The 23,236-nt window shown below is 32.1% G+C and overlaps 3 protein-coding genes across 6 annotated transcripts; 1 reads left to right on the top strand and 2 right to left on the bottom strand.

Moving 5' to 3' along the window:
- Window positions 1-2,356: 2,356 nt before the first annotated feature.
- On the bottom strand, window positions 2,357-6,389 carry DJ1C (Class I glutamine amidotransferase-like superfamily protein). Of its 2 annotated transcripts, XM_068610006.2 has the most exons (7): window positions 5,960-6,389; window positions 5,732-5,881; window positions 4,745-4,924; window positions 4,418-4,495; window positions 4,106-4,306; window positions 3,245-3,382; window positions 2,357-3,151 (listed from the first exon to the last, which is right to left on the bottom strand). In XM_068610006.2, the coding sequence occupies exons 1-7, from the start codon at window positions 6,338-6,340 to the stop codon at window positions 2,942-2,944; spliced, it is 1,338 nt and encodes a 445-aa protein (XP_068466107.1). In that variant the 5' UTR covers window positions 6,341-6,389; the 3' UTR covers window positions 2,357-2,941. The 2 variants fall into 2 exon arrangements, with proteins under 2 accessions (XP_068466107.1, XP_090156041.1); XM_090299915.1 differs by lacking the exons at window positions 4,106-4,306; window positions 4,418-4,495 and having other exon boundaries at window positions 5,960-6,375.
- Window positions 6,390-7,876: 1,487 nt separating this feature from the next.
- MCCB (3-methylcrotonyl-CoA carboxylase) lies at window positions 7,877-13,754 on the top strand. 2 transcript variants are annotated; one of them, XM_068610011.2, is made up of 9 exons: window positions 7,877-8,363; window positions 9,508-9,942; window positions 10,591-10,681; window positions 10,853-11,094; window positions 11,322-11,486; window positions 12,335-12,409; window positions 12,614-12,745; window positions 13,194-13,250; window positions 13,341-13,754. In XM_068610011.2, the coding sequence occupies exons 1-9, from the start codon at window positions 8,088-8,090 to the stop codon at window positions 13,542-13,544; spliced, it is 1,677 nt and encodes a 558-aa protein (XP_068466112.1). In that variant the 5' UTR covers window positions 7,877-8,087; the 3' UTR covers window positions 13,545-13,754. The 2 variants fall into 2 exon arrangements, with proteins under 2 accessions (XP_068466112.1, XP_068466111.1); XM_068610010.2 differs by having other exon boundaries at window positions 7,885-8,363; window positions 13,338-13,754.
- Window positions 13,755-17,416: 3,662 nt separating this feature from the next.
- Window positions 17,417-20,402, bottom strand: LOC137808738 (DELLA protein 2). 2 transcript variants are annotated; one of them, XR_011080729.2, is made up of 2 exons: window positions 17,959-20,402; window positions 17,417-17,884 (listed from the first exon to the last, which is right to left on the bottom strand). XR_011080729.2 is itself a non-coding variant. In XM_068610004.2 (2 exons), the coding sequence occupies exon 1, from the start codon at window positions 19,876-19,878 to the stop codon at window positions 18,325-18,327; it is 1,554 nt and encodes a 517-aa protein (XP_068466105.1). In that variant the 5' UTR covers window positions 19,879-20,402; the 3' UTR covers window positions 17,417-17,884; window positions 18,309-18,324. The 2 variants fall into 2 exon arrangements, 1 of the variants encoding a protein (XP_068466105.1); XM_068610004.2 differs by having other exon boundaries at window positions 18,309-20,402.
- Window positions 20,403-23,236: the final 2,834 nt, after the last annotated feature.

Raw genomic sequence — 23,236 nt, 5'->3', positions numbered from 1 at the left:
CCATTTATTTTCCACATGTCAAACATAAGTAACAGTGTTTTATGTATTTGGTTGATCCTTTTCTCACAACAACCAATGAGACTGTACAATCTCAGTTACAAACACCTATGTAGAGCACTTTGCTTGTAGTTTCATAACATTTTCCAAATCATCACTAAGTTTGGCTTCACTCAATATGGATCGAGTTCAATTTAGTCATCTCATTGATTACATTAAAGGCATTATCATTGCCAATTTGAATGCTTCCTTAGTAACCAAGACCACATAATGCTTCCAAGCAAGATTAAACCAAAAGTCACTACTGATCTTTATTGTTTTTCGGCTTAGAGATTACCAAATAGTCTAAAGATGTTAATCTATGTGTTAATATCAAATTTGAAGTTGAATGAGGATAATGGAGGATGCCTCTTACTGAAGATTCTAAGTATAGAAGCTACATGACTGACTTATGTATCTTACACTACTTTTTAACCAACAATGACTCACAGGTATCATGATTCTTGGACATATCCTGCAGTTTAAACTGCAGAACATCCTTAATTAAAAATAAAACATTCTTTTTTATAAACATTTTTATGTAATTACTTATGTTTAGTGCAAATATACTTTTAAGTGAAGGTTCTTTATTATACTTTTAAAATTTTAATTTGTACTTTACTAAATATCCATAGATATTCACTGAAATTTTTAAAATTCAGCTACAGTTGCAGAACTATATTGGCCTACACCTGTCAAAAGTTGAAGCTGTTGCTTTTCCATTGACTTTAAACATGCAAATTTCCTTTACCATTATTTTCCAATTTGTTCCCATATCTTTCCTATGTTACTGTACCATTTTGTGGGTGTTGGTTTTTTCAAAGTACTTTATGTTATGATTGTATTATCTGGTGTCAATAATAAAATGTCAAACAACACAATAGTGACAGAAAAAATATCTTCCTCTCCTTTTCTGGTGTATGAGTTTTGAGATTAGTGTTCAAATGTCAAATTCTAGCCAAATCCTAATCTTATCTTATCTTAATATTATTAAAGTGTAAAGGTAACTTAGTCAGCGATGACTCAGAAATAACTTTTGCTCCAGAAAGAAACTCTTTCTCCTCATATTTATTTATCAAAGAAACACAAGGTATTCATTATTCCTACTAAATTCTGAATTATTTAAAATATTTTATATTTTTCTTATTTATTATTTTAGAAATGTTTTACATAACATTAAATACATTTATGTTTGATTTTTAAATTAAATTATATTTCTATATTGTGATATTAGAATAAAAAAATATCCTATCTATTTTATTAAAATCAATAAATTTATTATAGTTTTTACTTTTACAAAATCATAAAAGAAGATAGATAAATAAAATAAAAAAATAGCTTTATATTATCATTCACTTATAAATTATATAATTTTTAATGATCATCTCAAAATATAGCAACTGTAATTTTAAACAAGTTAACCATTTAAATTTTTGGTCTATTTATTACATATTTATTATTTTAATTTTGCTTTTGTAAAGTAATTTAAGAGAAACAACAAAACATGATTATTTAAAAGAAAATTAGTTATTAATGTGAGTACTAATAAATGTATATTTCATTTTTTTATGTGGGCCGTTATAAAAAAAAGGCAATAGGAAAATGATGTAAAAATATAATGAAAAAGTAAAAATGGAGAAATTAATTATTGAAAATGACATAACTTTAAATATATCTTATACTGGAAACTATAAACTTATTAAAATATTTTAATATAAGCTATATAATTAATTAATTTATTGGAAATCAATTTTATTCAAAAATTACTCGTGGAGACGTTAGTACAGTACACTACTGAAATAACAAATTTATTCATCCATCTTTTAATACCAGTGTTTGCCATTTGAACTTCTTTCTAACATTTTTTTTTTCTTAACCCTTTCAACCTTTTCTAATTTGTTGTCACTCATTCTTTAGAAATAATTAATTTTAATCACTATATTATTTTAGATAAGTACATAAAGAAATATGGTTTCCTTTCAAAAGTTAAAAAAATATTTATAGCTTGGTAAAAGAAATGTCTTGAATCCTAAATATTCTAAATCTTAAAAAAATACTTTATTATTTTAATTATTCTGAAAAAAAATTTATAAAAATTAATTCAAATTCGCTTTTAGATACAAAACTTTCAAAGTTATAACAATTAAAAAAATAATTGTAACAATGTATGCCATATTTGCCTTTCAGTTGGAATTATTATATCTTACTTGGACACAAAACCTGTTTCTTGATCAATTAAATTTAACTGAATGTAAACATTCTTAACATTTGAGAATAATTCAAATATTTAAAATTAAGATAATGGTGAATCTCTGTCGGATTGAAAAAGTCTCCAAAATTCATGTTCATCCTCTTGGTTTTCTTCTCAATTTGTTGACTGAACCACCTGTCCCAAAAAAAATTGACATGAAAAAAAATTCTTGCTGGTTTCTGGGGATACAAGATGATGATATTTGACTAATTACATCATGCAATTGACCAATTTTTTTAGGGCACATGAGGATTGAATTATCTATCAAGTAAAGTTTGAATTTAAGCTAGAATGTTCAACCTACAGTTCACATCATGTGAAAAGACATCACAACCCCTCCACAAGTGAAACTCAGATTGATTGCAACCATCCATGTATGTGAAAGGAATCCCAAAATGCACTGTCCCCAAGAAAGCCAAGCATGGTTGTGCCTTGTGGATTTTGAGATGGGGAATTGCACATGACAGAGTACAACTTGATCAAAGATTTTTGCCCACAGAAACTGCAACTTTTCCTTGTTTGTGAAGTGATAGGGGACAAGCATTTATAATGCTAACATGGAGCTAGTGCCCAGGCACAGGCTTGGAAAATGATAAACCCCTCATCTCTTAAGACTAATTATACTTCTTCTCCTACTTCAAACCATCATGCATTCTACTTAGGATACTCAAAAACAAGGCCTTTTGCTACACTTCTAGCTCTTCCATTGCCAAATAGCTTGCTCACAATGGCCAGTGCAAAATATGTTGCAGTGGCAAGCCCCTCACTAGTGATCAAATTTCCATCAATAACTACTTTGGCCCCATTTATTGCTTCGTCATTAACCTTGTCTGAGACAGAGGGATGGGCTGTGGCCCTCTTGTCCTGCAACAGCAACAAAATTCTCATTTCAGTGACGATTTCTTCAAGAATTAGATCAGGAAACAAGCTCAATATTAACACTGGGGCAGCTAATACCTTGAGTAAACCTTGTTTGTGTAGAATAGCAAGTGAAGAACAGATCGCCCCATATATTCTTCCAGTTGAATTTTGTTCTTTAAGAAGCTTCTTCAGAATTCTTGATTTGCTTAGTTTTTGGGTACCAGTAGTTCCTCCCTAAAAATTCATGAAAATCTCATTAACTAACAATAGGTGGGACAAAAGCAAGAATCATCAGATTTTGCAGATAATTACAATCATAAACTAAATATACTGAGTCGAGTGCAACTGCAATGAAAAACCCTAAAAATTGAAGGAACCCCGAGAAAGATAATCATAGAAAAACCCTAAAAATTGAAGGAACCCCAAGAAAGATAATCCTAGAACAAGATACAATTGTGACCATTCATTTTCACCCTTTGCTCTAAGCACATTGTATGTGATTTTTGTTTGTTGGGGAGAGGGGGAGAAGGCTGTTAGTGATTATGTTTGGAAAGTTTTAAAATAGGGATGGATTAAATTTTGACATTTTCTTGTGCTTATTTTGGAAATCCACTAAAATTTAGTTGAATTTGAGTCACCTTTATTTAGCTTTAGTTGAGTGTTTGAATTGATAGTTTCACCTTTACTTGTTTACCCACTCTACCTATTCTAGTTAAGAATAAGTGAGTAATAAAACAAAATGAACTCCATTTAATTTCAATGTGTTCCAAAGATAAAAAAAATAAAATTTATGAAGCAATTGAAATCTTATTTTCTACAATGGGTTATACACAAGAGAATCGATTTCCACACAAATCAAATCTGAATTATCTAAAACTTAATAATAAACACTTCTAAGTTCTGCTATAGCAACGTGAAAAAATGCAGTAACTCGTTTTTTTCAGAATTTTATCTTACTGGAAGAATAATCAAATCATGTGTTGACTCCTGAGCATCCCTAATTAATATATCAGCAACAATTTTCGTTCCTTGTGAAGCCAAAACTTCAAGAGATTTCTCAACTGAAGCAACTATGACATTAGCTTTTGCTCGCCTTAGAATATCTACCACAGTCACTACATCAATCTCTTCCGAACCATGTGCAATTGGTATGAGGACCTGGGCATCATAATGTATGACTGTATGTGTAAGTTAAGATCTTTGTTTCAAAAGGATGGACAGCTAAAGTCTTCCCAAATAATACACATATGAAAGTTAGTAATAACTTACACTAGGGGTGTGATGGCCAATAGACCATTCAACTTTATTGAACTCCTTAGTTGCATTATCATCATCCGTTCTAATCAACTATTATAAAATATAAGAAAGAGCATCGGATCAGGCACAGAACTTAACTGATCAGACAACATACATGAAACATCAGAAAAAACATGAAAAGATGTTAATTTTTATAAATTTGATAAAAAAAGTACATTCACCATTCTGTATTTTTTTTCCTATTCTTTATAATTTAGTCATATTTCTAAACAATTACAAAACTGAAGGGAAGCAATCTATTCCTTTCAGGCAAGAAAGATGCTAATAAAAGCAGATTACCAACAATTCTGCGACCTCCCTAGCAACAGACTCCCCAAATAGCTGCTCGGCCAAGGACAAAGCAAACTGGTATGTTGTTCCAGGCCCCGGGCTGGTTGTGAGTCCTCTGGAAACCTGAAGATTTGATTTAACTGCCCAAAAGGTTGGAAGGCTGTCGAAGAATGCGGGGTGACAAGTTATCTTCCATGACAAACTAGAGGATATTAGCCTTATCCAAATACAAACAAAAAACAACATAATGAAAATATAGCAAAAATTATAGCGTGTATACGCAATCCAATGGTAATAATACAATTTATGTAAAAAACTTAATTAGAATGCACTAGTAGTATAATGTCATTTGATTATCTTTGGCATGCATGACACTTTCTTTACTTTAAATTTCCACATGAATTTAATATACATACATACTTATACATATACATATATACATACATATATATGTATATATATTGTCGTTGTAAAATTGTTTTACACAAACATCCAACTAGTCTGATCATTTTACTACATCATCCATCCTTTTCATTAATATGATGGGTTGACAGAATAAGTTCTAATTGGATGTCTAAGTAAATATTTTGTGCAGACTGTATTTATATAGATTAAGCTCTTTCCACAGAAATCTTGATGGATACCACCACACTGTTAGGGCAACAACAATTGCTTTTTTTGGTTTCTGAGGTTATTCTTTTTCAGAGGCAATCCTATTCCAGATTTAGTTCGACAGACACTAAATGTGATTCATTTCCCATATTGGCCTAGCTTAACCTACAAAACCAGCTTGTAAACTAAGGTTTACTCAGACATACTCTATTTTAGCTATATCATATGAATCTCCAACAGTCCCAGTGGGGATTCAAATATCAGTTCCTCCTGATATGGAAAACTAACCCTTCTGCTAGACTCAACCAACATTAGATAGCAACAGTAATTTAAAACCACGGCAATAAATACTGATTCTATTGAAATCCAAGTTAAGCAAAGCACCTTCTTCTTCTTCAAAAGACCCCATGGCAAAAGGGTGACAGCGGGAGCAGCACAAATAGCTCCATAGAGCCTATTTTCCTCAGCTTGTTTGCTAGTGATTTTTCGCAGAACTTCGCAATCCCGTAGTCTTGCAGAGCCAGGCATTCCTCCCTGCACTCGCGGTTAATACTAGCATCAACAACACAACAACCAACGCTAACAGAGAGCGGTTTCAGTTAGAGAACTAACGGGTAAAGCAACGAGGTCAAAAATTTGATCGGAACACGCGGAAATGTCGGTGTCGGCGACTATTTTGGTGCCTCCGGCGGCTTCTACTTGGAGCAGCGGCTCCACGGAGGCGACGGTGACTTCCGCGCCGGCGCGTCGCAGGACGTGAATCATGATAACGGCTTCCATTTCTTCGGTGCCCAAACCGATGGGAACCAGAACCTTCTTCGGAGGGATTGCATTGGGTGCTGTAGCTGGGGGAGAGATTGAGAGTGTGGCTTTCGGAGTGAGCGCTCTCTGCCTCCGAGGCTTGACGGCGGCGAAGGGTATGCGTGCGGCGGCGGCAGAGGCGGTGACCGGAGAGAGGGTGGTGGACGGTTGAGGCAGTAGCAGCAACGACATGAGGACTACTCTGATTCAGATTAGATTACGACCAAATTTCAAATGCTTCTTTTAGTATAAATGTTTTTCTTTATTTTTAAATTTTACAAAATTTGAAATTACTTATTTATTTTAGTATTTTATAAAATTTGAAAATTTTAATTTTAGTGCTTATGATTTTTTTAGTCTTCGTGTTTATTTTAAGAAATATAGATAGTATTTATTTTAAGAGATATAGATGGTATTTATTTTATAGATCTTAATATTTTTTTATATAATTTATATTCGCATTACATTATAACACAACTAATATGTATTACCTAAAATTATTTTTAATATTTATTTAGTATTATGAATTCCTAATTTGTTTCTAAAATAAACTAGGATCAAAAAAGTATTTAAACAGCACTCCCACAAAATTAATAATAATAATATATTTTATAAATATTCAAAACAAGTGACCATTTATGCCAAATTTAAGCCATAAAATACAAATTTCATGACCCTTTTGTATTAATTTAAGTATTTAACTATTCTTCAATAAATATAAATATTTTAGCATTTCTAAGTAATTTAATTATTTAATATGTATTTAATAATGCAGATATTTAAATATTCTTAATTATTTAATTTGATTAAAAATATTATCTTATAGATAACATTACTTTTTTTTTACAATAATACTTTTTAAAATAGTGATTATTTTTTAAATTATTTTAGTTTTAATTTAAAATTTAAATATAGATATTTGTTACATATATTGTGAAGTTGTGTGAGATATTGATTTTAGATGAAACTTCAAGTTAATAAAATTAATGTTTAAAATATTTCTAGAAGAAGGTAAATATCTCATTTTTAAAGAACTAGTTGCAAATTAAGTAATACACATGAAATTTAAATAAGAGATTACATTTATTTTACTCTAGACTAGTCTCTTTAATAAACTTATGTAAAATTCTTGATTAATACAATCAAGCTATTACAAATTAAGAATGCAAATATTATTTGGACCAAATCACTTATAACAATTTTATTTTTTTTATACCCAATCATTCCTAACTAAACACCATAATTCCTTAGAGTCAACACTAATGACTAAATACATGTATTATCTACAACACAATATTTTTTACTAAATTCAAATATTGTTCAGTAACACAATAACTTTTAGTTAAACATTAATATTATTTAAAAGATCAAATATTTGTTTAGACACAATTGCTTTTAAAATCACTTTGTTATATGATATACAAGATCACAAGTTTCTAACTAAAATAAAGTAATATCCTAATCACTTTTGTAATATGACTATCTCATTAATCATTATGAGAAAATCAAAAGTTTAATCTTATTCATATTTTTTCTAAAGAAAGAAATCTGATAATTTGACTAATTTAGTTTATTTATATTTATTTTTGTTAATATATAAATTTTGGTCTAATTCTTTTAATTTTATCGTGTTTTTTTTATGACTGATGATTGTTGTTAAATAACTAAGATGTGAAATTGTATAATGATGTATAACATAAAAACTTTATAAATAAAAAATTGAGTAGTGTTTTTTTAATCTGCTTTATTTTGGGCAAAAATTGTTGTTCTTACAGTGGAAGGACGTGGCGTGATTATCCAATGGCGACACAAAAGTTGTTACGTGTTTATAATATTATATAATTGCAGTAACTCAAGAGAGTTGATAAACACACCACAAGTGTAGCCAGAGATATAGAGAGAGAGAAGAGTCGCATTATTGTTTGGCACAAGATAAGACATGTTTGGGTTAATCGGAAGAAAGGCCAATTTGTTCGGAGGATCGGGAAGAAGGTGGTTGAACTTGGCTGCAGCAGCAACAGCAGCGGCAACCACCACTTCTAACGGCGGAGCCATGGAGGAGTTGCTCGCGCAACTCCAATCCAACGTCCAGAAGGCTCTGGCCGGCGGAGGAGCCGAGGCTGTGAAGAGGAACAGGAGCAGGAACAAATTTCTTCCCCGCGAAAGAATCGATTACCTTCTTGATCCTGGCTCTTCCTTCCTCGAGCTTTCACAGGTTTTTTTTTCTTGAGGAATTTTGCTAATTGGTATATTAAATTATGATTATCTGTTAATTAAACTTTTTATTTTTTTTAATTAAACGTGTTCAAGTCCTTTATTCTTTCTATCCATGAATTTGGTATTAAATTTGACTTTAAAGAACATGAGATTAAGAATTTATGAAAAAAAATTAGGTTATAAGAGACTTATGTAAAATTTGGGATCATATTCATGGTAAATTAAAACTTTATTTTTTTTCTTATTGTTTCATTCAACTCTATGCACGGCCTTCACAGTCTAGTGAATATGACTAATTTTATTTTAATTCTTTATATTTCCAATTTTAATTCGTATGACTACTTTGTTAACTACTTAATTATAATTATATATAAAAAAATGAATTTTTGTATTCAAAAGATTACTGTCTAACTATTGTGAGATAAAAAAAAAACAATTTTCTGCTTAAAAGATTAAAGCTAAGATTACACGTGTATGAAAAACATTTTTTCAATCGTAATAACTATTATGTCTTTTGTTTTATATTTTTCATTTCTCTTTTTCTAACCCATCACATTCTTGATTTATGTGGAAAGCTGGTAAGTTGAAGATCGTAGCCATATTTTGGTACTTTGATAGGTTAAGGCTTTCAAATGGGTGGTAATTATGAAAAATGGTTTTGACAAGGAATGTTTGGAAAATGATAGTTGGAAAACTTTAGAGTCGTATACAATTTTTTATTTAATGGATTTAGAAATCAATATATATAATAAGGAAAATGATATTTTTACAACCTTTAGAGTTATATATAGTTCTTAATGTGATGGGTTTAAAAATAAATATATATAATAAATGATAAATTTTGAATTAAATAATATGAAAAAATATTAAAATAATAATATTGAGAGTTGTAATGTGTTTGTATAAAAAATATGAGTTGTCAAAATATCATTACCAATATAATAAAGGAAAATGGTTTTTTGACACTTCATATTTCACCCTACACCCCACTAAATATTAAGTGAAGCAGGTTGTCAAAATATCATTACCCTATAATAATATTAAAATAATAAAATTATGAGTTGTAATGTAGTTGTATAAAAAATCGGAGGAGTTGTGCATGTGTCATTATCGAGAAAGTTTTTAACTTTTGAGTGATAAAGCTGGCAGGACATGAGTTGTATGAAGAGCCCCTGCCTTCAGGAGGGGTTGTTACTGGGATAGGTCCTGTGCATGGGAGATTGTGTATGTTTGTGGCCAATGATCCCACTGTCAAGGGAGGGACTTACTATCCCATTACTGTTAAGAAGCACCTCAGGGCACAGGAGATTGCTGCTCAGTGCAAATTGCCCTGTGTATATCTTGTTGACAGTGGAGGAGCTTTTCTTCCCAAGCAAGCTGAAGTGTTTCCAGACAGAGAAAACTTTGGTAGAATATTCTACAATCAAGCTGTAATGTCTGCTGAAGGAATTCCTCAAATTGCATTGGTATTGGGCTCTTGCACTGCTGGTGGGGCATATATACCGGCAATGGCTGATGAAAGTGTGATGGTCAAGGGTAATGGCACCATTTTTTTAGCAGGGCCACCTCTTGTTAAGGTATGCTCTACCTATTCCACTGCTCCAAAATACTTTGTTTCATAGTCTCTTTCTGTTTCTTTGTTTTTTACTTTCAAAATCTGTATCTCTTAAGTTTAAACATTTTAGTTAAATATGCTTTTAATCATCGAAAAGACTACTGATTTTGATTTTAGTCTTTATAAAAGAGTTGGTCATTTTAGTTCTTTCATTTTATCAAGATAACATGATTTTTATCCCTAGTGACTTGTGAGAGACTAAAACCATATCAATTTTGATAAATGTTGGGTTGAAGTGAATATTGATTTTACTGGACTGAAACCAAAACTTGTTATATTTTCAATCACCAAAAACATATTTTTTTTTTATAAAAACTTATCACTGTGTAACTTGACATCTCATTATACTGACACCTCAAATAATAACAATCATCTGTCATCACATGAAAAAAATATTATTAAAAAAAAATACAAAAAAAATATGGAGGAACTAAACCAAAATCCATATGTTAACAAAACCAATACATAGGTAGACTACACCTATTAAAGAATTCTAAAAATAGACTACATAGAGGCCTATTATACCAAAAACATATTTGACTGTGCTTATGTTTGTGTAATATATTTTCTACGTGTTTATGTCCAAAAATAACCCTAAATGAATTTGTAGGCTGCCACTGGAGAAGAAGTCTCGGCAGAGGATTTGGGAGGTGCCACTGTGCACTGCAAGACGTCCGGTGTTTCTGATTATTTTGCTCAAGGTATATGCATTCACTACTTTTTCTTATGCACATGATTGTATAGAAAATGCGATAACTAATGAGATCAACTTAGTTCTTATTATTGACTTTGTACATGTTTCGTTTCTTGTAGGTGAACTGACATTAACTTTGTTCCTATGAGTGACTTTGTACATGTTTCGTTTCTTGTAGATGAACTCCATGCACTTGCGCTTGGGAGGAATATAATTAAGAATTTGCATATGGCTGGGAAAGATGTCTTGGCAAATGGAATGCAAAGTATAAACTATGAATATAAAGAGCCATTGTATGACGTCAATGAACTTCGTTCTATTGCTCCCACTGATCTTAAGAAGCAGTTTGATATCCGATCAGTTATTGATCGTATTGTTGATGGAAGTGAATTTGATGAATTCAAGAAATTGTATGGCACTGTGAGGACATATCCACTTTACTTTTTATCAGTATAATCAATATCTTATTATGCATGAGTTGCTATTGAACTGCCTTTTTTTCTCTCGGTGCCCCTTGCCTTTGATGATTTTTCACACTTATTTGTTATTGATTTGACAAAAAGGTTTTGTTTTGGATAAACTTTTTAAATAAATGATTACAGGAAAAGTTGCAATTCACTACTCTGTGTATTGAATTTTTTTTGCAGACACTTGTAACGGGATTTGCTAGAATTTTCGGACAGCCTGTTGGAATTATTGGAAACAACGGGATTTTATTCAACGAATCTGCACTGAAAGGAGCCCATTTCATTGAATTATGCACTCAACGGAACATTCCCTTGGTCTTCCTTCAGAACATCACTGGATTCATGGTATGAATTTAAGTAATTTCTTTAGTTTCTCAACTATGTCTTTTGTCATTGTATTCTGACTTCTAAGTAGATTGATTCTTTTTTCCTTCATAGCTGTGGTATGAATTATCATATTATACCCATTGTTTATTTATTGAAAGACGAAAATTTATCTTATATTACACAAATAAATGAGCTGTATGATCGATAAGCAATTAGGCATTAAAGTCAGGTGAGTTTCAGAATCAAAAATTGAAATTCAATAGAAATATAATCATGTTTTGATTTAGGAAATATAGAGGGATTAGTGACTATATGACTAACTCAGGAGAGTTTGAGAATCATCAATTGTAATTCAATAGAAATATAATCATGTGTAGATTTAGGAAATACAGAGGGATTAGTGACTGTAAGACCAAGTCAGGAGAGTTTAAGAATCAATCAATTGAAATTAATAGGAATGCCCATAAGATCTAAAAGAGCCGTATTGATTCATCACCTTCTTTTATTAGTAGTGATCCTAATTTTTCCTTCGATTATAGTCCTGTTTTATCTTAAACATTCTGTTTATGGATCGTGTGTTTTAACTACGTACTATTCTTCATCAAATTGTGGTATGTCTAATTTTTTGTTTTTGTTTTGAGACTGTAAAATGCTGAAGGGGAAGTTTTACTATTAGGCAGGAGCATTTCATAGTATAAAAGTGATGAAATAATGAATGTAAATCTCGTCTTATAAGTCAGTTTCATGAGATTGAGTTAGGTTTAAAGTTCAATTCTTAATATTTTCTTTATCGAGAATTGTGAAACCTAAATATTACTTATCTAAACAATCGAGTTATGAAACCATAATACTTGTCTATTTGGTAGGTTGGCTCAAGATCTGAGGCAAATGGCATAGCAAAGTCTGGAGCAAAAATGGTTATGGCTGTTTCTTGTGCAAAGGTTTGTGGGTTCCAGACATCTACTTACAAGTTATATACTTTATTCTAGACTAGTAAATTTATTACTTGTAATCATAAATGTCTTGGAAGTTGGAATGAAGGTGAAAACAACAGATGGTTAAGTATGATTAAAATGTGATTCTCCAAGCATGAGAGAAAATTCTGAAGGACAAATAATATTTTTTTCTTCAATAAACATCTGCAGGTACCTAAAGTCACCATAATGGTTGGAGGAAGCTTCGGTGCAGGAAATTATGCAATGTGTGGTCGTGCCTATAGTCCCAATTTTTTGTTCCTTTGGCCTAATGCTAGAATATCTGTGATGGGTGGTGCTCAGGTAGCATATTTCTCATGACCCATGAGTTATGATTCTTTAAAATAAATTGTTGGCATTGCTCTGCATGGTTATTGTTCTGTACTTAGTGAGATACATCATTATATAGCTAGTTTTTCATGTTTTCTCCCTTCTAAATCAAACTTTATTTTGATCAGCAATAATAAATAAATAAATATGAATTTCTTAAGGGATAAACCAATCCTTATACAACTCACCAACCAACCAGCAAATACTAACTAAACTACTTTAAAACCAACCAAACTACTCTAAAGCAAAAAAACTCCAAAACCAGAAAATCAGCAATCTAGAACCAAATCTAAATCGAATAAAGGCAAAGCATAGGTTTTCTAAATCAAACTGGAGTTGAAGATTTGATTGAACATTAGTTGATATTCATCTGGTTTGTGGGGGTTCTAACTAATGTGTACGGAATGTGGCCATGGTTCAGGCTGCTGGTGTACTGGCTCAAATAGAGAAAGGCAACAAGAAAAAGCAAGGAATTCAGGTAAAATATGTTTTCAGTTGTTGATAACATATTTGTGGTTTTTCTCATCTGTCTTAGGTTGTCTTAATGCGCATCATAATTGTAAAGCAGTGGAATAAGGAAGAAGAAGAAAAGTTCAAAACGAAAGTGGTGGAGGCTTATGAGAGAGAAGCAAGTCCTTATTACTCAACAGCAAGGCTTTGGGATGATGGAATCATTGATCCAGCAGATACAAGAAAAGTCATTGGTCTATGCATCTCTGCCTCCTTGAACCGTGACATTGAAAAAACAAAATATGGTGTATTTAGAATGTGAATTCCAAATTTTGTTGTTGCGAACCATACAATTTTAATAAAAGTGTTTCTTGCACAACAAAATCTTACAACAAAATATTCACAACAAACTCTGTGTTAGAAACAAAGAATTGGACTAATATGCACTGTAGGTGTAACCGCAGGAATAACAAGTCTTTTGATCTCCTCTTCTGATTCATTGAATAAATAAATAATGTCTTGATTTGATGCATTGTGGTGAATTGTGTTCTTACTTTTCACGAGACTCAAAATTTGTAAGAAAGATTGAACTTGGGTTGACTGCTTCTTCCTGCAGCTCCATCATTTCTTAAGTCACTTCCATAAACTTTAAAATCTCTAAAATTACCTTTTAAGTAAAAAAATAAAAATAAAAATAATGTTTTACATTACCAATTACGTAATTTGGAATCTATTTAATAACTCAGAATATCGAATTACATAATTTACAATTTATTTAAAAAATAAACCTATCAAATTACTTAATTTGAAAATAAAAAATTACTAATTCTAGATTACTGGATTAAGTGATTTGAAACCTATTTTTTTAAATAAGTTTCAGATTGTAATCCAATATTATTAGTTATTATTAGTTGGTAAATAGTTTCTGGATTACGTGAAGTTGTAATTTTTTACTTTTGGATTACGTTACGTAGTAATCTGTACAACATTGTTTCTATTTTTATTTTTTATTAAAATTTATGGAGGTGGTTGAAGAAGTGAAGATGTGGAGGAATAAGCAGTCACTTGGGTTTGAGAGTTCTCAATTGGAATAATAAATTTTGAATCATGTTCTGGAAGTCTTCTTGAAATGCTAAAGTTTAGAGGATTATAATTTCTGAAACTGCAAAATGCCAGAAATCTCGCAAAGAACTTTAAATTTGTTCAGAATGTGTATTATCGTAAAGAAAATGAGAGATATTGTTGATTTGAGACTTTTCTTTTAATTAGGACAAATATTCACAAGACAAAATCTGAGAATGATTTTAATATTATTTTAAAAAATAAATAAATATATGCTTAATTCAACTTCAGCAGACTAGTTTGTAAGGTAGGATTTCTGATAGATATGCGATCTCCTTAATATATACATATTATATCCTACAGAAACATATTTAAATGTAGTTCGAACATTAAAATGTTCTTAAAAAATACAAAATTTTTAGAAGACTTGATTGATACGCTTCATAAAAAAATGCATAAAAAATGACGTCATTTGAATGATGTATCAAATGTTGTATCAGAACAGAATTGGGCTTTGGAATGTTAGAGTACTGATTACTGCACAACTAGATTCACAAAGATTAAGGGATTTCTTTTTCTACCCTCAGAATTTCATTCTGTACCCTACAAATATAAACTTTATCTTTCATAAACTTTTTAATTCTTCAATTCGAAAGTCATTTTTTTATAAAAATAAATAAATTATGGATTGCCAATCCAAAAGTTATTTTTTTTATGATTTTTTTAGATGTGTAATTCATCGGTACAATTCAAACCGCTTGTGATAACGGTAACAGTAACAATAAGAGATAACGACAAAAAGGAAGATGAATTTTAATTAGTTAATTTATTAAAACAATGAAAATATTTAAATTTAGTCTTTATTTTAATTGTTTAACTACACTGATTGATTATCCTGTTATAAAACTTGTCACAAACCGTTTAATTGATTAAAATTAAAATTTAATCAACTAACATGGCAAAAAAAGAAAAACTTTTTTTCTCTTGTTTTTAACTTTTGAAAAATATTCTTCTTTCTATTAATTTTAATATTGTGGGCTAAACTGAAAACTCTGTTAATACTTTTGTGAAGAACATCTTCAAACATCTATATCCTCAAAAATCATAATCAAAACAGATTCTTTTGAAACTTGAGAGTATTCTTCAAAATCAACACAATGTATTTAAAGTTTTATGTATTTATAGTTTTAGCTTGTGCAGGTGGATTTTACAGGTGCAATGGAATGTCTGTATTCAGCAAATAAATACATAGTAGGAAAAAACTTAACTTATTGTTTAATAGTTGTTGAAAGCTTGTATATTTATTGTTTAATTTAATTCCTTGGTTTTAATAAATAAGAATGAATGCAGAGACCAAACATAGTAGGAAAAAAGCATATCTGTTTGTAGATAAGGATGGATGAAAATAAGATAGCCATGGGAATGGATGGTGTGGGGCATAGTAACCATTGTTATGGTCAAACAAAGCTCAAACCCTTAACTGTTGTAACCACACGAGTCATTAAACACACTTCCCATCATGCCAATACCTAACTCACACACACATTTATGCACAGAACATTCACCATTTTCTTCCAATCATCCAATAATTTATGTATTACAGAGACTGGCATTCATTAACACAAATATAAAGATACATATAATCTTATGGATGTGAATTTATATATTATATAATTATATATTATATAAATCGATAATAAAAAATTATTAAAAATTCAATAAATATCTTTTAAATTATACACTTTATCGATATGTGTCCTACGAGTCCACGGACACATCATTTAAGACACATAATTTAAAAGTCCAACACGGACACATCATTTAAGACACATAATTTAAAATGAGTGTTCGATCCTCATAGCCAATAATCCATTTTCAAAACTTCTTCGACCATCCAAGTTTAACAAACACACATGTTAAAAAGTAGAAAATAAACTTTAAATTTAATTTAATATTTTAAAACTGATTTATAAAATGAGATTATAAATGTTAATCGATGCAGATCTTCAACAACTTCCTCCACAATTTGTTGCATGATACAACAGTAGGCACTTAGCAAGCAGCAATTTTGGTTTGACTTGGCTTCTCTAAGTACCAGTCACTCATGATTGTTAAGGAGATTTATGGAGATGCCCTTTTGTTATTTTTCTTCACTTTTCCGTATTAAACATTGTGGTTGATGTGTGTAACTGAAAGAGACCTCATCTACTTTGTCGTCGTGGGTAGAAAAGGGAGAGGAAAAAAGATATATAATAAAAGCAACAGCGGCATGTGGAGAACAAAAACAGGGAACTGATGTGAGCAGCTACACAAAACTTTTTAAGATCACTCACCAGGGCAACTGCTTTTAGAATCAAATTTTGGTGGGGGCCAACCAAGTAGGAGTTAACATGTGCATATGGTGTATGCTCCATTATTTTACATTATAGTATTAGAATGTGGGAAACAAATACCAAGTAAGATGGCCCAATACGTAGAAACCAATATCAGTCATCTTTTGTTCATAGACTCATCTACTGGCCTGCAAAAAACACTAATTAAATTATCCTTGCTGATCAGGTCTCACCCTATTGCGTTCAAAGTTTAGTGTTTGTCTTCACTCAATTAGATTTGGTTTGGAAGTTTATCTATAGGTTTTGTGATATAAGATGTTTTGGTTGTTAGGAGTATTGTAGGAATGAACAGAAGATATTCTGGTCTCATTTAATTTTATTCTATTGGCCTAAGTGCCCGACCAACTAGGCAGGGTTAGGGAGATAACTGATCAATCACGTTTCTAGTTGGAGGAATTGAAAACAACTGTCTGCACCTCACATTTTTTATTTTCATTTACTTATTTCACTGTAGATAGATCCAATACAGTATACCACAATGGTGCATCCCTGCACTCTGCTCAGGTTTAAAATTCAGGGGAAATAATTTAAATAGAGGGTTGGAAAAATTGCAGGTTTCCTCTGCTAGAGGATACATTGCTCAGTTGGTTGATACAATCAAAGTTACATAACAGGGGATATTAATAGACACCAGCTATGAGCATGTTCAATATATAGAATTTCAGATCATAATAAAGCATAAAATTGGATAATTTTGATGATAAAGAGGATGTTCAATATATAGAATTTCAGATCATAATAAAGCATAAAATTGGATAATTTTGATAATAAAGAGGATGTTCAATATATAGAATTTCAGATCATAATAAAGCATAAAAATTGATAATAAAGAGGGAGGGGGAAAGCATGCAGATAAAAGGAATAAGCATTAAAAGTGAAACCTTTCAACGGGAATAACCTTGAAAGGAAAGATCTTGGGTGATTTTTTCATTTTTTTTTTGTTCAGTTTCTGGTGACTGAGCTTTGTCTGACAGAAAGGAGGATTCGGGTGAGATTGCAGTAATTTTGTGATGCAAAATACATGAGTGTATGAGTGTAGATATCAGTCAGCTACTTGGCTAGGTGCTGATTCTCCATTTTGATTACTACTCTGTCATACCAATTCTATCAAAGCTGGTTCCATGCCCCAGACACAGGGCTACCATCATATACTTAATTTGACAATCATGCCTCATACAAATCCCATTCACCAACATCCCTGCTCCATCTACTTCAAAAAATTTAAATATTACACAGATGAAACCATAAACAAATAATACACATTAAGCTTTTCGATTCAACCTGACAAATTACAAGAGATTCCAGCCACCAAGTAGAAAGAAAAAAAGCAAGGTTTCCTAAAAAAAGGAGAGAAAATATAATAAACCCTAAGGCAAAGGTAAAGGCAAAAAAGGTAAATGAAGGGTAGGAGAGAGAGAGAGAGAGAGAGACATGAGTTGGGACAGGAAAATGGACAATGGTGGGTCTCTGTCTCATGCAATCAGTGCTCACAGCTCAGCATAGCACATTTACACACTGCCCCCTCATCCCCACAAGTTTCCACTTTTTTGTTTGTAGGAATGAATTGAAAAATTAATTTGAAAGAAAAGAAAATAAAAAAGCTTTGAGCGAATCGGCGAGTTGACTCATACCGGACTCGGACCGGACTCAGACCGCAACCACCGGTTTTTCAGCGAGTTGCCAGGCGGACGTGGCAATCAAGGCCCTTGTGTGCCACCCCAGCATGAGACACCCACTGTTCTCCTCCACCCTATACCCATCCCCACCGGCGAAAAGTGCTAGCAACATGCTAGCCTGCTTAAACGCGTTGGAACCCAAATGAACCGGAGAAAACCCGGTCGAACTGAACCGGCTCCGCCACTGGTTCAGCGTCTCGTGCCGTTCCACGCGGTCTGTTCCCTCGCAGGCCACCACATTACAGATTTGCTTTCCCAGGTATACCTCCGACATCGCCTTGTCCTGTGGATTCACAGGGGAACCCTCCAGCGAGTCGAACAAAGTGGAATAATAGTGTAGCGACTCAGTGAAGCGGTCGCGAAAACTCAGTCCGTTATGATTCGATTCTTGTTCCACCACAGTCAGAATCTCCGGCCGAATCTGCCGCACAACGGAGAGGACCTTCTCGATGGCACCAGGGCGCGCGAGGAGCTTGTGAAACTCGAAGACGGAGTTAACCGCCACGGGCTCGTCATCTCGGAGGTCGAGCATGGACGCGTCGAGATCCGCGAGACTGTTGGCGACAAAGCCACGGTACTCAAACCGCACGTTGATCATCTCCGCCAACTGTGCAAGCTTCCATCCAACTTCCTGCAGGTGGTCGGAGTTATCCGCTGCCGGAGGTCCGATTCCGGTGAGGCGGAAAGCGGGAGGGCCGCCGGGACGAAGCGCGAGAGCCTGCAACAGTGCCGGCCACTGCATCCCCTGGTTGATTCCGAAATCTATGACGTGCACGCGGCTCTTCCCTTGGAAGGCTTCCAGAATAGCCTGGTTCGCGGTGAAGTGAGCGAACTTGATGTAAGGACAGGTTTCGTAGAAGTGAATCTGGAGAGAGTCCGAGAGCGACTGCTGGAGAGGGAAAACGCGGTAGATTCGCCTCGCGAGCGCTTCCGCGAAGTACGTGGCGACTTTCCGCATACTTCCCACCTGCGACACCGCGAGGAATCCGATCTGCTTCACCAGCGCCTCCGCCACGGCGAGGTTGTTGTTCTCGACGGCCTCCGCGCACGCCATGAGGCTGTGCACGAGGCGGATCCCGTTCTCCTGGGAGTCAACAACCACAAACGCCTGCGTTGACTCGGCGGATTTGAGACGCTTAGGGTTTGGCGCGGTGCCTACACCTCCGTCGTAAATTGCTTTCCCCGGAATAGCCTTGAGATCGTAGCCCTTGTCCGGTTCTTCTGGAGTAAGGGAATCGAAATTGGAGAGCATGGTTTGGAGCCAGTTGGAGATGTCGGAGGGGTTGTAGTGTACAGCGTCGTCTGAAAGCTCCTTGAGACCGTCTTGAACGTTTCCCATAGCTTCTTCAAGACGCTCCAGCTTCTGCGCCACCTCCGCCATGTCGGAGGATCTGACCTTGTAGCCGACCACGGCGAGAAGCTCGTCCATGCCTCCTTCGTCCTCCCAGAGGTTCGATTTTCCGGTGGAGTAGCCGCTGCTTGAGGTGCCTGCGGTGGAAGCAAGGTTTTGGCGCTCCCTCTTCATCCCTAAACACTTTTTCTTCTTCTATTCTCTGCTCACTGCTATAACTGTATCTCCTTCACTTCACACATCACACACGCACACTCCAAATTTCAATCACTCATTATCATACATATATATAATTATATTCCGCTAGCTCAATATATAACGGAGATTAATAATAATTTATATACAGTTTTTTTTTAATTTATAAAGATATTTTTTAATCATAAAATTATATCGTAATGAATTCTAAAATGAATAATATTTCAATTACAATGGTTGAAGTTATTTAAATAATTTTAAAGATAAAATACACAATACATGAGATATATTGATATATTGATGATTCTTTTCTCTTACAATCTTTTTGTCTTTCTTATTTTTCGGTTAGGTTTCTTTCTGCTGGATCTCCTTTGATTTGGATATGATGGGGTACCTGCAAAGACATTCTGATGATCAAGTTAGTCTGAGAGCTAAGTATCAAAAGAGTAAAAAGTGAATACCTTAGGTATTGTGCCTCTTCTGCTATTTATACTACTTTAGATGGACTCTAACTGTTATGAGTTGCTTTAGAATCCAAATGAATATCCAATTATACATTAACCGTGTTTATCACCTAAATTAACTTATTTATATCTAATTACGTATTTAACTGTGCATCTTATCGTCTAGTCGATTTCTCGTTTAAAAGTGATACTATCTCTCGTTTGATTTGAGGTGGAACAAATTCTTTTAAGATATATTGAACAAAATATGTGTGTAAGTACAACTCATACTTATTTTAATGAGTAAAAATATTATTTATGAAAACCAAAAGCAGAAAACGCTTCTGACGGGCTCCATCCCCGATGAAACCCCATGCAACCTTCTAACAGATAAGATCCAAAACACACATTTTTGTGTTTTACTTTCTTTCTTTTTTTTCTTTGGCTCTTCTCCCATGGATTCTTTTTTTCACTATTGAATAATCTTATAACATCTGATTCAAATTAGATGTATATTTTTGTAGCCGATAGATTTTTCTATTTATTTTGTGTCATTGGTGTGGATGAAAAAGTGAAAGAAAAAAATTGAATAAATTTGGTTGTACATTAATATATTTAAAATAATTTAATGTAAAAAATAAATTTTGAAAATATTAAATTAATTTAAAATAAAATATAAATTAAAATAAAAAAAATATTATAGAATTTTAGTAAATACAAAATTATATTTGAGAATAAGATTATATTAAAATAAAATATTAAATTTAAATTGTTTTATTTTATTTTGTTTATTAGTTTAATTTTTATTATTGAAAAGATATTTATTTTATTTTAATTATTCATTTATTATAATAATAAAATATATTTACAAATATTTAATAATTATATATCAATATAAACTATATAAAAAAATTAATTAATTAAATTTATTTATTACTTCTTAAGACATTAATTATTCAATATTAAAATAATTTATTTTACAAAATATTAAAACTTAAGTTGCGAAGATATAGACAAGTGTTGTTTCGTATCTTAGCCATTATTGAAATTATTTGGGTTCGTATTCAGTATTTATTAATTCCTTTATTTTATTTTATTTTGTAATCAGTATTGGTTAACTCGCTTGAGTATGAGTATTATTTAGTCTTGTGGTCACTATTGACTAGTCCCTACTAGTATTCTTTAGAAACGTAACTGGTAGAAATCATCCAATCACAAAACAATTGGCTAAGAGGATATAAAAAGATGAAGCTTCAAGGAAAAGGACTTTACATTTGAAAAGTATAAACACTAGGATTTTTTTTCTTTTCATCTTAGTCTTATACAAATTGTATAGGTGTATTTTTATTAATATTTTATAAATACATGAGTGAGTCTCCCTTTGACCTTGATTGGACCTCAATATAAGCTTGAAAAGTTAGTAAAAAACCACAGGGAACGTGGTCAATTTCGTCTAAGAAAAATAACAAGAGACACGTGAAGCATGAAGTCCCACCTTGAGTAAAATAAGCTTAAAATAGGCTAAAATTAGGCTCTAGCTTTAACGACCTACGTGTGATGTCCTTAACTTGTTAGTCTCACGTTTTTTTTGTATTATGAAGTGTAAATGGGTCAAACATATATAAATAAGATCAATTGATCATGCACAACAAACCATTTGATTAAAACATGACTAAATAACTAAATTATCATTATACATTATTCTTATTCTCCTATGTCACACGTGACATTGACCTTATCCCGATTCTCCTACAAGGATCCTTCCTTATGACATAATCTAACTTTCTCAATGAACTTATAAAAGTTTAAAGATTTTTCAAAGTTTTATATTGATTGGGAAAATGTTGTCCATCGGTAGTCACTCCTTTTTAGCCCATACAAGTATTATTTAAGAACGTAGTCACTCATGAATAATCCATACGAGTACTCTTTGAGAATATAACCACTCCTTACTACCTCCATAAGTATTCTTTGGAAATATAACTATTTCTAACTAACTCTTTTCAAGTATTTTTTGACACATAGTCACTCATAGTTAAAACACTTAATTTATATCAAATCATAGTCACTCGTAGCTAATCCATTTAAGAGTATTCTTTGAACAACATTTATGTTTGGCTAAGATAAGAAATTTATCTAAATAGTGATAAACAAATCACAAAGTTTTTCACTATAGAGCGGTAGTATACCAGGTTTATGTTCTCTTTTCTAATTTGCTAAGTAAACATGAATAATGTTCTTCATTAAGCTTCTCATGGTGCATAAGTTTGGATAGCGTTTTTACACTCTATAATAGTCTCCTTTTGATGGATGACTTAAAATAAGCCTTGAAGAATATAGTTGTTACAAATTTGTCTCCGATTCTTGAGTAGTTTTAACTCATTTGAATGTCGTTCTTCCATCTAATGACATTTATTGTAAACTATGCATTAAATGCACCTCATGCAACATTGATTACTATTTTATTATTTATGAAACATCCTAATATAGTATTTTCAAAGTTTATAATGTTATCATAAATGATTTGTTGAAGAAAACAATTTTAATTATTCATCAAAAATATCATATGATGTGACTTGTGCTTAAACAAATATTATTGACAAATGAAAGTAACAATCATTTAATGCAACATATAAAGTAAGCATATGAATGTTTGTGCATTATAATATGTGTATCGTTTGAGGATATCAGATGTAAAATAAAACTATACAATGTTAAACTTTCCATCAATAATTATGTTTTACTCTATCCTTTAACAATTTTTTTAAATATCATCTATATTTTTTTAATTTTAATTGCTTAATTTACTTATTTCTAACTTTTTTCATATTCTGTTTTTCTAATTATATATAAATCAATACTCATATTCAACATAAAATCAAAAAATTATTTTT

Source organism: Phaseolus vulgaris, chromosome 3, assembly GCF_051622355.1.
Source record: "Phaseolus vulgaris cultivar YP4 chromosome 3, ASM5162235v1, whole genome shotgun sequence".
NCBI classification, from domain to species: domain Eukaryota; kingdom Viridiplantae; phylum Streptophyta; class Magnoliopsida; order Fabales; family Fabaceae; genus Phaseolus; species Phaseolus vulgaris.
This window is presented reverse-complemented; position numbering and strand designations above follow the sequence as displayed.